The 17,309-nt window shown below is 43.6% G+C and overlaps 1 protein-coding gene across 1 annotated transcript in view; it reads right to left on the minus strand.

Annotated features, from left to right (window-relative positions):
- The window catches only part of LOC121545737 (plexin-A2-like), a 294,265-nt gene that overhangs the window by 79,549 nt on the left and 197,407 nt on the right, over positions 1 to 17,309 (minus strand). The window contains exons 9-12 of the mRNA XM_041856524.1: positions 12,783 to 12,897; positions 11,614 to 11,814; positions 10,548 to 10,644; positions 10,108 to 10,298 (exon numbers count right to left, since the gene is read on the minus strand). Of these exons, the coding sequence (XP_041712458.1) occupies positions 10,108 to 10,298; positions 10,548 to 10,644; positions 11,614 to 11,814; positions 12,783 to 12,897 (604 nt within the window). The remainder of the gene's footprint in view (positions 1 to 10,107; positions 10,299 to 10,547; positions 10,645 to 11,613; positions 11,815 to 12,782; positions 12,898 to 17,309) is intronic.

The following is a 17,309-nucleotide window of genomic DNA, read 5'->3' on the forward strand; positions in this document are numbered from 1 at the left end:
TTTTAGAGGCAGCAAAATCATTGTTTGATGAATAAGTCTGGGCACCCCTGCCCTAACAGTACTAGTGAACCAGAGAGAGAGAGAGAGTAGAAAAGAGAAGAGTTAAGAGACAGAGAAGAATATGAGGAATGGCCAATATGAACAGCCTGGAATTGCTATGCACCATGTTTATATATTTAGCTGAAGTAATGGTGGGGAAAGTGGTGCTCATCTACTCTAGGCTAAACTCAATAGAGGCTGTAGAAAAGCAATCTGTGCTAGCTTTGGGTGGAGATAGAACAGAAAGTCTGAAACTCAATGGCATTCTACATTCTATTGACAGACAGACAGAGAGAGGAGAGAGAGGAAGGCTTTGAGCTGTGCTGTACCATATTATAATGGCAGACATCACTCTGTACTCTTCATGTGAACAGGCCTTAATGTAGGCTTCACTAGTGCTCTCTCTCTTTTAGGCTTTCCCCTTCCTCAGATAAAAGCTGTTTCTGATTACATTTAAACTAAGAAGCCTGAGTTAAAAAAGTCAAAGTGAAAGTATGTTAGAACTGTTACCTCTGAAGCTGCTATCAATATGAACGTGTGTAGAATCTGAATAGCAGTGGGTAGATCCACTCCCAGTGTTTTAAACGGCACAGCTTGCACCCAGACCTGAGAGCTGTCTTTGGGTCTTTGAGGGTAGTTCAGGCATGTCAAATTTCATTGTGACTAGTGGTTAATGTGCTTTATAAAAACCCACTTATCACTTGTTTCCCCGCGAACAAACTACACACTAAATACTTTATAGGCTCTTAAATGTCTTGTAGCCTGCCGAGAGATACAGACGGGGATGAAAGACAGGAGAGAAAGAAGAAAGGCAGGGATGGAAGAAGGGATGGAGGCATGCTCTTTTGGAGGATGTATTTGTGGTTGAGTGAGTTCCTTCTCTCCAAATATACTTGTTTCTCCACCAGGGAGGGCAGCTATGGCTGTCTGGAGGGGAGAGGGCATCTAACATGTACACACACACACACTCACCTTCACACACACACTCGTTCACACACACACACCTGGGAGGTGTACTGCTGTGTGGTGGGGAGGGGGACACCACGGCCTCCATGAGGGCACTGTGACTTATCCAGAAGTGTTTTCACTCCAGGCCTCTCTACCCCCTGCTCAGAACACTGTGTGTGTGTTTCCATATCTGTGCTTGTGTGTGTGCTTGTTTGCCTAGATGCCTCGGTTGGTTGAACAACGATTTGTAGTGCCTGCCATTGGCTGGGTCTAAATGAACCGTTGAACACAGGGATATTTCAGGGCCAGGTGAGAGAGAGAAGACAAGGACTTTGTTTGCTGTAGTATACTGTTTACTGGGTGACAGTCAGTCCCATCCCCACTCTGGTGGTACAACAGGCCACTGATCTATACTGTATACTGCCTTTACATGAAGCCTTTACATTTCACATTGTTATGCAATGATGATTTACTAATGAGCTTGAACTAGAGATTAGCTACAATACTGTATCCCGCTCTTATACGGATCAGGAGTGTTAAGACTACAGCTCCAGTATTATAGTGTATCCTGCCATTAAAGGAAGCCATAGTCTCTCTCTTCTCTCCAGCTCATATAGGAGCCATACAGTCCAGCCTAGAGAGAGTTCCTCCTTCCCATGATGTCTTTCAAGTCCTCTAATCCCCAGCTTCATTTGATGCTGTTCCCTCTGCTGTTACAGGAGACTTATATCTGTTCAATATTAATGCTGTGTCGTGGTGGGGGGCACTCAGGCACGGTACTTAATAGAAATATAAATTATTCACAAGGAGCATCTTCTGGTAGGTACATAGACTAATATCGATGTATGTATACAAATAAGATCATGATTGGGGCTTTGTTGCATACAATCAAAACAAAATGTATTCATAAATTCAGCCCGTGAGGGAAAGAGTACAGTCTTTTTGATGAAATTCTCATTATTGGGAGAGGAAGGGGGTTGGGGGAAGAGAGATGAACAAATGAATGCAGAGTAAACCAGGAGGGGTAAATAATATAAGCTCAACAAGTGCCAAATGTTGCTTGCTAGTTGGTGCTTTTGCCTCTGGAGCTGTACTGTGTGCGTGTCTGCGTGTGTGTGTATGTGTGTGTCCCCTACTCCAGTGAACAGTACAAATCAATGCGGTATGAGCTCCCAGTAGCAGCTGTGCTGTATAACAGGACTGAGCTCTGACACCCCACAGGGGCTCTGCACTCCTCTCTTCTTACTCTCCTCCCTTCTTTCCTCCCATTTCATCTACTTGGCATCCTCTTCTTCCTCTGACTTCATTTCTCTTCCTCCCACCTCACTTCACCTCTCAACTTCTAAATTTTACTTTCCATTTTCTCTCTCTCTCTCTCTCTCTCTCTCTCTCTCTCTCTCTCTCTCTCTCTCTCTCTCTCTCTCTCTCTCTCTCTCTCTCTCTCTCTCTCTCTCTCTCTCTCTCTCTCTCTCTCTCTCTCTCTCTCTCTCTCTCTCTCTCTCTCTCTCTAATTCAATTCAATTTATTGCCATGGGAAACATGTTTACATTGCCAAAGCAAGTGAAATAGACAATAAACAAAAGTCTAAATAAACAAAACATTTTTTAGAGTAAACATTACACTCACACTCAAGTTCCAAAGGAATAGAGACAATTGTCATATTATGGCTATATATAGTGTTGTAACGATGTGCAAATAGTTTAAGTACAATATGGGTTGTATTTACAATGGTGTTTGTTCTTCACTGGTTGCCCTTTTCTTGTGGCAACAGGTCACAAATCTTGCTGCTGTGATGGCACACTGTGGTAATTCACCCAATAGATATGGGAGTTTATCAAAATTTAATTTGTTTCTAATTCTTTATGGGAAATATGTGTCTCTAATATGGTCATACATTTGGAAGGAGGTTAGGAAGTGCAGCTCAGTTTCCACCTCATTTTGTGGTCAGTGTGCACATAGCCTGTCTTCTCTTGAGAGCCAGGTCTGCCTACAGCGGCCTCTCTCAATAGAAAGGCTATGCTCACTGAGTCTGTACATAGTCAAAGCTTTCCTTAATTTTGGCTCAGTCACAGTGGTCAGGTATTCTGCCACTGTGTACTCTCTGTTTAGGGCCAAATAGCATTCTAGTTTGCTCCGTTGTTTTGTTAATTCTTTCCAATGTGTCAAGTAATTATCTTTTTATTTTTTCATGATTTGGTTGGGTCTAATTGTGTTGTTGTCCTGGGGCTCTGTTTGTGTTTGTGAACAGAGCCCCAGGACCAGCTTGCTTAGGGGACTCTTCTCCAGGTTCATCTCTCTGTAGGTGATGGCTTTGTTATGGAAGGTTTGGGAATCGTTTCCTTTTAGGTGGTTGTAGAATTTAACGGCTCTTTTCTGGATTTTGATACTTAGTGGGTATCGGCCTATTTCTGCTCTGCATGCATTATTTGGTGTTTTACGTTGTACACAGAGTATATTTTTGCAGAATTCTGCATGCAGAGTCTCAATTTGGTGTTTGTCCCATTTTATGAATTCTTGGTTGGTGACCTCACAACCATAAAGGGCAATGGGTTCTATAACTGATTCAAGTACTTTTAGCCAGATCCTAATTGGTATGTCGAATTTTATGTTCCTTTTGATGGCGTAGAAGGCCCTTCTTGCCTTGTCTCTCAGAACGTTGATGTTTAGGCCAAGGTACGTATAGTTTTTTGTGTGCTCAAGGGCAACGGTGTCTAGATGGAATTTGTATTTGTGGTCCTGGCAACTGGACCTTTTTTGGAACACTGTTATTTTTGTCTTACTGAGATTTACTGTCAGGGCCCAGGTCTGACAGAATCTATGCAGAAAATCTAGGCGCTGTTGTAGGCCATCCTTGGTTGGGGACAGAAGCACCAGATCATCAGCAAACAGTAGACATCTGACTTCAGGTTCTAGGAGGGTGAGGCCCTGTCTCACCCCACTGCCCTGTGAAAAGAAATATGTGTGTTTTTTGCCACTTGTTGTTTGTGTACATGGATTTTATAATGTCGTATGTTATTCCCCCAACACCGCTTTCTGTTGACGCATATCCCACGGTAGTTATTGGGGTCAAAGTTGTCTCCACTTTTGTGGATTGGGGTGATCAGTCCTTGGTTCCAAATATTGGGGAAGATGCCAGAGCTGAGGATGATGTTAAAAAGTTTAAGTATAGCCCATTGGAATTTGTGGTCTGTATATTTTATAATTTAATTAAGGATACTGTCATGACTTGCCCTCATGGGTTGAGGATCAAACATTCCTGTTAGGCAAAGATTTGAACACCACCCTTTCCTGGGGGCCAGTTTTATGACTTAACAGCCGGTCATACATAGTTTGCAGAAAATGACTCCTTTCGGTTACTAGTATGGGAAGAAATAATTTATTTGTTAACAAAGGAAGTCTTCCCGCCAAAACTCCAACTTCCAAAAGTGGATAATGAAACAATATTCCTACTTAAAAGTATGTGGGAAACGGTTGGTGGGGATTTAAAGAACAAAAATGTCAAATTCGTTACTATGTTGTGATGTCATTAAAGACAGTGGAACAACATAACTGTATCTCTAGGGGTGTACACTTCCCAGTTATGGGGTTTGCATCTAATGGTTGTATAAAACGAATGATTAAGTATAATAATACTTTTGTGAAGATAACAATGTGATTTTAGCATTCTAGATGAGATGAATGCTTTCCATACTGATTTGTTCTCAGTCAGTGGCCATGCCCAGATGAGCACAAACATGATGGAACGCCCCTTTTACCCAGAGGGCATAAAATGCCTTGAAAAACAAATCAACCTTTAGACCAGCAGACGTGAAGCGTGAGCCAAGCATTGCAAATGGTTGATTTTCTACCAGACCAGTAAGCCCCACGGCTTAAAATGGTTGACACTCTACAAGACCAAGAAGCGTGAAGCTGAAGCTACACGTTACAAAATGGTTAGACTAGAAAGACCAGAAAATGTGAGACGTTAGTCCACACGTTTGAAATGGAGAAATTCTGAAACTCGCAACCTCTACACGAGGTGAAGAAGAAGACAATGCACTAGACCTTATCATTTCAGTCTGCAGCTGGCATGTATAGTCGTCTAGAGAACTTTCACTAAAGACACGAAGTGGGAAGGACAATCGCTCTCAGACAACCGCTGGTACATCTGAAGTATACATTCTAAACAGCACTACGACCAGAAACTCTACCAAGGACATTGGGATCTCTGGTGGGCAAACCAGAGTCCTACATCATCAACTCAACTATCGAGGACAGCTACACGTAAATACATGTTGCATTTCTAATCCGTTATTAGGATGCATAAGTATTATGAAAAAAAAATATTATGATTACTGTGAGCATAGTCTCCAAAGTAACCACGATAGTTTGAATCTCTGTCTCTCCCTTCAACTCCTCCTTCTACCCAAGCAGTCATGCGATTGTTAGTCCAGTCCACCAGGAACCTGTTTTCATTGTATTACGTTAGTAATCAATAACCTATGTGTGTTTGTATTGTGTCATTATTTAGTAAGTTAGTAAATAAATAATTATGCCAATTTGTGTATTGCTGATTCATCAATAAGGTTAGGGTTCATGCGGGTTCAAAGATTATGTGACGTTCAGAATAAGACTGATAAGAGGTAATTATTGTGACTGTTATCGATATATATAACATATATCTTCTAAGAGTTTAATTTGGGAGTTGATAACTCGTTAAACAACTTCTTCTGTGGTGCCCCAAATTCCTAATGAGTTAATTGTTACATGATTAATTTAATCTAGTGACAATTAAACATAGTTAGGTGATTCGATAAATAACAGTCATACATTAAAGTAAGTCACGTCACGACAATACCATCAACACCACAGTCCTTTTTGGGTTGGAGGGTTTGTATTTTGTCCTGTAGTTCATTCAATGTAATTGGTGAATTCAGTGAGTTCTGGTAGTCTTTAATTGTTGATTCTAAGATTTGTATTTGATCATGTATATGTTTTTGCTGTTTGTTCTTTGTTATAGAGCCAAAAAGATTGGGGAAGTGGCTTATCCATACCTCTCCATTTTGGATAAATAACTATTTGTGTTGTTGTTTGTTTAGTGTGTTCCAATTTTCCCAGAAGTGGTTAGATTCTATGGATTCTTCAATTACATTGAGCTGATTTCTGACATGCTGTTCCTTCTTTTTCCGTAGTGTATTTCTGTATTGTTTTAGTGATTCACCATAGTGAAGGCGTAGGCTCAGGTCTTATGGGTCTCTATGTTCTTGATTGGATTGGTTTCTCAATGTCTTTCTTAGTTTTTTTCATTCTTCATCAAACGTCATTGTTGTTAATTTTCTTAGGTTGTCTGCTTGAAATATTTTGATGTGATAGGGAAGCTGAGAGGTCAAATAAACGTTTGAGCTTTTCTACTGCCAAGTTTACACCTTCACTATTACAGTGAAACGTTTTGTCCAGGAAGTTGTCTATAAGGGATTGAATTTGTTCTTGCCTAATTGTTTTTTGGTAGGTTTCTACACTACTTTCCTTCCATCTCTCTCTCTGTATATCTGTCTCTCGCTCCCTCCCCCTGTTTAGCTGCTTCTGCTCTGTTCTAATCTCTCTTCCTCAGCTACTTTCTCCACTGATATCCCTCTAACCTACTACTCAGAGTGAGGAATGGAGAAGTCCACTCAGTGTGTCCGTGGTAATCACATACACTACTCACTTCACTAATGAAAACTGGGAGCTGAATGAGATATGTGCCCATAGGGTTACTGCTTGTTAAAGTCCACACACACAAGTACACACACACACCCACATACACTGTCAGTCACACACACTTCGCTGTGTCAGATAACTCAGAATGACAGTAATTTAATTTACTAGAATGACTCATAGAGAGAGATACACGGACAGACACAGGAGAGGGAGAGATGGATGGAGGGAAACAGAAAGAGAAGGAGAGAGTGAGAAAGAGAGAGAAAGAGAGAACAAGAGAGGGAAAGAGGGAGAGAAAGAGTGGGGAAGAGAGGGAGATAGAGAGAAAAAGAGAGAGGGAGAAAAAGCTACAAGAGAAGTAGATCCTCATAACACCCACCCTGGCGTAGCCTGCCTAATCAGAGTTCACTATAGCAAATCAATTAGGGATGTCTTTAACTATATATTGGCTGTGGTTATTTCTGAATACACAGTGGGGAGCGTATAGCCTAATGAATCAATGTATAGGTAAGTGCTGTGGTCCGGGGGTTAAACACAGAGCACTTACTTGTGATTACCAAACCTAATTAAATGAAATTTGGGCGATATACCTTATTTTACTATATATCGGTATTGATGCAGGAACCAGTTGGGTGTTTACTTTACCTTCTATAGCGGTATTTCAATCTTTGTTTTGTTAAATGTGATATTCAACATTGGTCCGCTTTCATGGTTTGCTACTTGACTCGTCTTTCTCCCTCTCCTCCTGCTGCACACTGCTTCCCACACCAAGCCCCTCAAGGAGAGCAGTTGGTCGACCATGGAGTTACAAGCACTTTCTTGCCTTTCATTCTGCAGTCTACTGGTCAGATCCAGAAAAATGTTGGTGACAACGATGCTGCTTTCTACAAGCGTTCTATAATTACACTATTAGTTTGTGTATCTTACTGTCTGCAAACTACTGTCTGCTAGTTTGTCTTTTATTAGCAAGTTCTAGCTAAAATAAATCGTGTTAGCCGCTAATGCTAATCGCTAGTTAAATAAATTGCTAAATCAGAGCAAACTTAGCTAGCTAATACAGCCTAGTACCAGTGCTGGTGTAGGCCTAGATAAGCATGTTGTTTGTGCAACGGTATCTTCCAAATCAGAGAGGAATAGGCGAAGCATGAATATGTTAGATTGCTACATGAGGGAAGAAAACATGTAATGTAACATCTAATTAGGGTTCCCTGGAAACACTGACCAACATGGTTCCTACCCTGTCAATAATTCCTCCCTGGGTTCTTCATTCGTTGTCATGTCAAACAATGTATTCAAGGTGCTGCCCTCTATATTCCAACTATAGAATTAGATTAATCATTATATTTACATGATTCCAACAGTTCACCAATTAACTAGGCCTATATTTTTTGCCCATATTATGCAGCTCTGTGGGGCACAGTGTGGAAATGATAATAAAAGTGCAGGAAATGCAGAAATGGATGAAAATGCTGAAAGTTATTTTTATTTGGAGTTGGATTGAACAGTATAAATGGAGAAAGCCCCATTGAAATCACTTATAATGTATGTGTTGCCACCCTAGGGTCATGATCTACTCAGAAAGCATATTTATAACTTTTATTATTAAAAAACATCAAAAACCATAAATCATTTGACAAATATCGTGATATTATATTTTGTCCATATCGCCCAGCCCTAATGTGTGTGTGTGTGTGTGTGTGTGTGTGTGTGTGTGTGTGTGTGTGTGTGTGTGTGTGTGTGTGTGTGTGTGTGTGTGTGTGTGTGAGGGGGGATTGACAGGGGGATTGTGAGGAGATTAGACATTTATCAGGGGAGAGGCATTCATATTAGCCCTCATCGAGCACCCCCGACCAGGGGACATCCGGGTAAACATGGCTGCCATTTACTCTCAGAGGTGGGATTTCAGTGACAGCACACAATTATTTTAGTTTGAAGTTGGATTGAACAGTATAAAACAATCAGAATGAAGAAAGCCCCCAATGAAATCACTCATAATGTATGTGCTTCCACCTTAGGGTCATGAACTACTCAGAAAGCATATTTAGAACTTGTATTATTCAAAAACATCAAATACTGTAATATATTTGAAAAATACATTTGAAAAATACCGTGCTATGATATTTTGGCCATATCGCCAGCCCAGTTCCTGGTCATGGGGGACAGTCGCAGGGTTGGGCATTGTTGTCAAGTGGGAGCCAGGGCAACTGTGTGAGAAAGGGCTCTGTCATGGCACAAATCAATAGCTGCTTCTCCTCTTACTCTAATGCACTTCACTGTCTGAATAGTCTGCTATGTCGATAAGCTTGCCTCAATGAGACTAAGTCTGTCTGGGGAACTCAAGCAGGGATAGTTGCTTCACTACTAGAGGCTGGTTGCCTATTAATTTTAGTTAAAACAGTGTACTGTAATGTTTTTCACTGTACTGGTGTGAACATTAAATTAAATTGAACTCCTTTTTAAACTGGGAGCTCCAGTTAAAACAAGCACACACATATCTAAAAAAAAGTGGCACGTGGAACAGATAGACAGGAAGCAAGCTGGCACACTAGAGAGAGTCACTGAGGCAGGCCTCTAGGGTGTATGTGTCAGGTACCTCACCCTTGCAGTGCAGCTGAAGGTGACACACTCACACACACACACACACACACACACACACTCACTTTTGCTCTTCAGTGAAAATAAACACAATATGCTCTCTCCCTGCATATTGATTGTGTGTGGGAGAAGGAGAGAAAGAGCGATAGGAGATAAAGACAGAGAGAGAAAGAAAGAGTGAGAGTGTGAGAGAGGTGGAGAGAGAGAGAGAGAGAGAGAAAGAGAAAGGTGGAGAGAGAGAGAGAGCGAGAAAGGTAGAGAGAGAGAGAGAGAGAGAGAGAAAGGTGGAGAGAGAGAGAAAGGTGGAGAGAGATGAGAGAGAGAGGGGTGAGAGCGAGAGAGAGAGAGAGAGGAGTGAGAGCGAGAGAGAGAGAGAGAGAGAGAGGTAGAGAGCCCATCTAGCTCTTTGCAGCACCACAAGTGGGGGCACAGCCGAGGGGATCCTCATTCACATAGACCAGACAAGTTCAGACCAGACCAAACCACTTCTGCCATGTAGGCCTCACAATGCAAATACGACCTTTCATTGTCAAGAGCTATACTTGTCTGCTCTAAGTCTGTTGTTGTTGATCTCAATTGAAGGATAACTGTGTACAGATCAAATTGTACACCCAACCGTAAGCAGCATCAACTTTACTGCCTACCTGTTGTTGTTTTGTTTAGTACGAATCAGGCAGATACATAATATTTCACCATATCATTCAGGGCTACGCCAAGTTAAAGCTAAAGGCGATAGATGCAGAGGACAAGTAAGTGTAACATTATGGTGGTGAAGGAAAAGAGAGGGGTGTGAGAGGGTCGAGGGGGTCTAGGTGTGTGTCTATCTGTGTGTGTGTTATCACTGACCTCTGTGATGCGGGGGTTGGTACACTTGACGTTCTTGCTGGAGAGGTCTAGCCAGCGGGGGTTGAGCGGCGGGCAGTGGTGGCGCAGGGTACAACGGCCCTCTCCACTACACCAGCCACACTGGAACTTCCTCTGGGCTTTCAAACACATGCCACAGCTATCCCTCTGGGCCGCACATTTATACAGGTGCACTGTGGGATACAGGAGGACTCAGGTCAAACACAACAGTGGTAAAAACAGCAAACAGCCTTTCGATAATGACAAACTTTCGTTGGTTAAAACATTTGTTTGGGTAAAAGCAGGTATTATGCTGTGTCTGACTGGTCTCCAGCTGAGACAAGATGTTATTTGACAAGAAACATCTGTTTTATGTGTTGGTGAGATATGTCAACAAATCTGAATGTGTGTCCGTGTGTGTATTGTGTGTGTGTCAGTCTTACCTTGTATATTATCTGGGTTGTCTATAATGAAGTTGCCATTCCAGACCACTGAGAAATCCACTGGCAACTCACTGATCTTCATCCCTTCATAAAGATACTGCAGGAGGGAGAGAAAGAGAGGGAAGGAGGGAGGAAGGAAGGAAGGTAGGCAGGAGGGTGGGAGGGAGGGAGGGAAAGAAAGAGAAGGGGGAGAGAGGGAAGAAACAGTGCAAAAAAGAAAGGAAGAGGGAGAGACCGAGCAAAAGAGGGAGAGCAAAAGAAAGGGAAAGAGAGAAAAAAAGAGAGGGAAGGGGGGAGAAGAAAGAATTTCAGCATGAGAAACTTAAACCCCTGCCCCAAAACCCTGAGCCTGGTGCTGCATGTTGAATGGTCCCCCAACGTTGCTACAACCTTGCATCACCACCTCATTTGAGAGGAGAGTTAAGGTGCTGTCCTGAGCTGCTTCCCTCCTGGCTGTCTGTGTGTGTTTGTGTGTCTCTGTGTGTGTCCTCTAGGAATAGTGCTGGAGTCAGTATGAGCCTGGCTGGAGGGCAGAGCAGAGCCTTACTACAGTTTTCTCCTCTCCTGTGCTGTCCTGTGTAATTACCCAAGTCAGGACCCATCTCTCCCCCAGCCTCCCCACTGACAGGGTACCGCTGCTGGATACAGGTGACATGGCCAGGGGCCTCACACCACTGGAGCTGGTTCTTCTCAGACACTGATACTCACTGACAGTCTGACAATCATTGACATTCATTGACACAGAGTGAAAATGGGCTTAAGTGCAAAATGGGAATTGATATTGTGTTACAAATGGAGTGAATTTACGAGTTAACCGGGGTGCTGTGGTGATAAAGTGAAAATAATGTAATGTGGATACATCTGGCTTTGTGAGTAAGAGAGAAATGGAAAACGTGTTTTCATCTGAATACATAGACAGTATGCTGTGTTCATGTGCTGTATGTTTTTGTTTGCTCTCCTGCAGTATGTGTTTATGTGAATGTGAGCCTTTGCTAGCTAGCGTGTGTTGCTGTGAGTGTCCATCATGTGTTTTAGCGTGTCTCCATGCCCTGCAGTGTGTACCCACCGAGCTGTTCTGACACTGTACAGAGGAGCTGTTGAAGCGCAGGGCGGTGACTCGGTGGCTGACCCCCTGGATGTGGAGGACACACTCGTACCCCCGCTGGCCTGACTGGGGCTGGGGGAGGTTCCGGGCCTTCAGGGTGATGGGCTTCACCTCCCCAGCCGGGATCAGAATCTCCTCCGAACGTACCAGCTGAGGACAGTCCTGGAGAGGGGGGATGGGAGGATCAAAGGTATATAACATATAATAAATAAATATAACAACAACAGAGGAACACACACAGCAAGGCCAGATGGGTAAAATAGTGTCCTCTTGGTATGTGAGAGATCAAAAACCCTTGACAGGGGAAGTGGTGGAGGGAGAGGGGAGGCAACAGCAGGGTCAAACAGGGTCATACGGGCATCCCTTCCTGGCTGGTGCTGAAGAGTGTTGGCTGCTCCACTTCTTCCACTCCAAAGCCTCACATAATAGGATCACTTCAGATGGTCAGTCTTCTAAAATGGCTGCCGGTGCTTTGCGCCTGATGACAACTGACAGCCGGAGGAAAAATCTGCAGGATCATAACACGCTGGGGGGAGGGGAGGCCAATAATAGCTACAGCAGTATGTATGTGTGTATCAGTAAGTGTGTGTGTGTGTGTGTGTGTGAGAGAGAGAGAGTGTGTGCTGTGAATCAGTCAGTGCTGCCGCAGCAGGTCTCTGTGGTGTATTTGAAAAGGGAAGTGTGAAGAGAGAGAGAGGCAACTGTCCTCATCTCTTCTGCAGCAGTAGTCTATCCTCTCTCTCAGGCATACAGATCAATGTGTTGCTTTACACCCCGATAGGTGAACACACTCCTTAACCACTGTCACACAGCAGGGTGTGAGCAGCCAACATCAGTGGAATCTCTATCATAGAACACACACACCACACACACACACACGCTGTGCCACTCATACACATATAAACATAAACAACCTGATTGATTTTGTCAAAACATCCCATGTCATTGTTACAGAGGTGTTAAAAGGCTCTGATAATAGACTTCTAATTGCTAGTACCAAATACAGAGGGTTTGAATGGCAAACGTCAATATGGAGGGGCTTAGATGTGTCTGTTTGGAGACATGCCCCTCAGGCTGACAGGAGGGAGGGAGGGAGGGAGGGAGAGAGAGAGAGAGTGTACGGTACATACCTCGGAGGCGTTGACGCGTCCCTCTTGGAAGGAGCAGCTGGAAGGGTCGTGGGTACACAGGTTACGGTACTTGCACCAATGGCAGCGGAAGGCACTGTTCACACAGGACAGACACCTGCACGGAGGGACAGACAGATGGACAGGACAGGACATACACTCAGGAAGCTGCACTAGTCAAGTGGGAGGAGGATGGCACAAAAGGAGGAACCGAGTGCAGCAGATCCCAAGTGGGCACATGCTGTTGATGCCCTTCTGGTTGGCACGGTACCTCCTAGTTCCTGTACAAGTGTGCCAACCCCAGCAGCCCAAGTAGTTTCTAGTGGCACTATAATGTGTATGTATGAATAGAGGCAGCAGCACAGCATACTGCAGGCCCCTGGACACAGAAAGCATGGCTATGTCCCAAATGGCACCCTATTCTCTACATATGCACTACTTTTGACCCAAAAGTAGTACACTAAATAGGGAATAAAGGGTTTCAAAATAGTTATTCGGCTGTCCCCATAGAAGAACCCTTTTTGGTTCCAGGTAGAACCCTTTTGGGTTCCATGAAGAACCGAATGTGGAAAGGGTTCTACATGGAACCCAAAAGGGTTTTACCTGGAACCAAAAGGGTTCTACCTGGAACCAATAAGGGTTCTTCAAAGGGTTCTCCTATGGGGACAGCAGTAGAACCCTTTTAGGTTCTAGATAGCACCTTTTATTCTAAGAGTGTAGGGTACAAAGTCAGGGAGGGAGGGAGGTAAAGTGAGTTATGGGGACGAATAAGACGTTGGCACAGCTTGATTCTTTCATTACCATTAGGCCAGTATTGTTGTAATGTGGTTGTAATTACCAGCTGGCAGGGGGCACAGTGCCCACGTGCTGCTATAGATGCCCTGGGCAGGGTGGGAATGGGGGGTGGGGGGTGGGGTAGAGATATAGCTGGCATCTTCTGTGTATGCATACTGCATGCATAACCCCCCAACCCCAAACCATGTCCCTGTGTTCATCCTGTGTTGAATGAGATGAGGGAGGAGGGCTAGAGGATGTGGAGGGATGGCAAACAGCAGACACAGCCTAGGGCATAGGATGACGACAGGGTGTGTGTGTGTGTGTGTGTGTGCATGCATGCTCTTGTGCCTGCGTGTGTGCCAACGTTATGCGCATGTGTGCCTGCCAACATCATGGCTCAGATCTCTCAGGAAGGGAGGAAGGGGACATTAGGAAGGGGACATTAGAGTGTAGTTGTCAGAAGGTTAGGGTGTAGAGCTTCAGGAAGCACCGTGATGTAAGCCTTGGCCTGAAAGTCTGTCTCCTTAGGGTTGCATTACAGTGATGTTGATTGAAATGTTTGTAACATTTTCTGACTCTTCTGTTTGGATCCCATAGACAGGAGGTCCAGGTCTCTATGACTGTGTCTGAAATAGCATCCTATTGCCTATATAGTGCACTACTTTTGACCAGGGGCCGCAAATAGGGTGCCATTTTGGACTAACCCTATGACTGGTACAGTAATTGTTCCCTCCTGATAGTCTTACCGTACAGTATATTGAGGAAGTCATTGTTGGAGGGAGGTAAAGTCTCATTGGGCTATGCTTCTATTTTCTTTTCCTTCCTTGCAACGAGGCTGGATAAATTATGCATACTTATGCTGAAATATTCACCAGTGCAAAAGCATGGGAGGGATCCCCGGCAAGCACACACTAATTCAGAAGAATGAGGCTGATTGAACCGCCGACATGGCAGTGTGTGTGTCTGTATGTGTGTGTGTTTGTGTATCTCTTTAAGTATGTGTGTGTGTGTGTGTGTGTGTGTGTGTAGTGTGTGTGTGTGTGTGTGTGTGTGTGTGTGTGTGTGTGTGTGTGTGTGAGCCTGGTCTCATAGACTAGACATAACATAGTAAACATAAATCCGAGACACTCAAATTACACTGAACAAAAATATAAACGCAACAAGTGTTGGTTTCATTTCGCAAGGATCTGTACACAATTCCTGGAAGCTGAAAATGTCCCAGCTCTTCCATGGCCCGTATACTCACCAGACATGTCACCCATTGAGCATGTTTGGGATGCTCTGGATTGACGTGTACGTGCTCTGGGTATCTGTGGCCAACAGATGCATATCTGTCTAACCAGTAAATTGAAATCCATAAATTAGGCCCTAACGAATTTATTTCAATTGACTGATTTCCTTATATGAACTGTAACTCATTGAAATCTTTGAAATTGTTGCATGTTGCGTTTATATTTTTGTTCAGTATAGTATGATATGTTACGTTTGGTATGGTTACATAAGACAGATAGTTACAGTGAGGGAAAAAAGTATTTGAGCCCCTGCTGATTTTGTACGTTTGCCCACTGACAAAGAAATGATCAGTCTATAATTTTAATGGTAGGTTTATTTGAACAGTGAGAGACAGAATAACAAAAAAAAAAATCCAGAAAAACGCATGTCAAAAATGTTATGAATTGATTTGCATTTTAATGAGGGAAATAAGTATTTGACCCCTCTGCAAAACATGACTTAGTACTTGGTGGCAAAACCCTTGTTGGCAATCACAGAGGTCAGACGTTTCTTGTAGTTGGCCACCAGGTTTGCACACATCTCAGGAGGGATTTTGCAGATCTTCTCCAAGTCATTAAGGTTTCGAGCCTGACGTTTGGCAACTCGAACCTTCAGCTCCCTCCACAGATTTTCTATGGGATTAAGGTCTGGAGGCTGGCTAGGCCACTCCAGGACCTTAATGTGCTTCTTCTTGAGCCACTCCTTTGTTGCCTTGGCCGTGTATTTTGGGTCATTGTCATGCTGGAATACCCATCCACTACCCATTTTCAATGCCCTGGCAGAGGGAAGGAGGTTCTCACCCAAGATTTGACTGTACATGGCCCTGTCCATTGTCCCTTTGATGAGGTGAAGTTGTCCTGTCCCCTTAGCAGAAAAACACCCCCAAAGCATAATGTTTCCACCTCCATGTTTGACGGTGGGGATGGTGTTCTTGGGGTCATAGGCAGCATTCCTCCTCCTCCAAACACGGCAAGTTGAGTTGATGCCAAAGAGCTCGATTTTGGTCTCATCTGACCACAACACTTTCACCCAGTTCTCCTCTGAATCATTCAGATGTTCATTGGCAAACTTCAGACGGCCCTGTATATGTGCTTTCTTGAGCAAGGGGACCTTGCAGGCGCTGCAGGATTTCAGTCTTTCACGGCGTAGTGTGTTACCAATTGTTTTCTTGGTGACTATGGTCCCAGCTGCCTTGAGATCATTGACATTATCCTCCCGTGTAGTTCTGGGCTGATTCCTCACCGTTCTCATGATCATTGCAACTCCACGAGGTGAGATGCATGGAGCCCCAGGCCGAGGGAGATTGACAGTTATTTTGTGTTTCTTCCATTTGCGAATAATCGCACCAACTGTTGTCACCTTCTCACCAAGCTGCTTGGCGATGGTCTTGTAGCCCATTCCAGCCTTGTGTAGGTCTACAATCTTGTCCCTGACATCCTTGGAGAGCTCTTTGGTCTTGGCCATTTTGGAATCTGATTGATTGATTGCTTCTGTGGATAGGTGTCTTTTATACAGGTAACAAGCTGAGATTAGGAGCACTCCCTTTAACAAAATCAGCAGGGGATCAAATACTTTTTTCCTTCACTGTACTTAAGACAAAAACGAAAGTAGGGTGGGTGGTCGGGGTGGATTGGTGGTTGTATAATGCAAACGTCTAGCAACTCAAAGGTTGCAAGTTCGAAACTCATCACGGACAACTTTAGCAATTTAGCTAATCAGGAACTTTTCAACTACTTACTGATTTTTAACTACTCAGCATGTTAGCAAACCCTTCCCCTAACCTTACCCCTTTTAGCTAACCCTTCCCCTAACCCTAACCTTAACCCTTTTAGCTAACCCATCCCCTAACCCTAACCTTAACCCTTTTAGCTAACCCATCCCCTAACCCTAACCTTAACTCTTTAACCTAACTCCTTAACTTAACCCTAACATTAACCCTAACCCCTAGCCTAGCTAACATTAGCTAGCTAGTTAACGTTAGCCACCTAGCTAGAATTTGTAACATATCATATGTTTTTGAAATTCGTAACATATTGTACGTTTTGCAAATTCATAACATATAATACTAATTGTAATTCGTAATAAATCATATGAAATGGGTGATGGACATCCACAAATGAATACATACCATGCGTTCAAAATAATACGAAATGCTCTGAGACCAGGTTGGAGTGTGTGTTATGTCAGCCTTCTAAACTTGAGTACGTACGAGCTATGCTCCCTGATTACTCCCTGATTATCTGAGTAGACGTGGGAGCTCTTAATAGCGTTCACTGTGACTTTGTGTTCCACTCAGACAGGCTCCTCAGACTGACTACAGACACAAGGACACAGTCAGACACTGACACTAGAGAGGAGGTAAGGGAGGAGGGCAGAGGAGAGGCCTTTCAAAACAAAACACAGGGCCATGACATCCAACAGAGCCAGTGTCAGACTAAGAGCATACAATAAGCAGTGTTTCTACATGGCAGTGATCAAGGA

This window comes from Coregonus clupeaformis, chromosome 30 (genome assembly GCF_020615455.1).
Source record: "Coregonus clupeaformis isolate EN_2021a chromosome 30, ASM2061545v1, whole genome shotgun sequence".
Classification (NCBI taxonomy): Eukaryota; Metazoa; Chordata; class Actinopteri; order Salmoniformes; family Salmonidae; genus Coregonus; species Coregonus clupeaformis.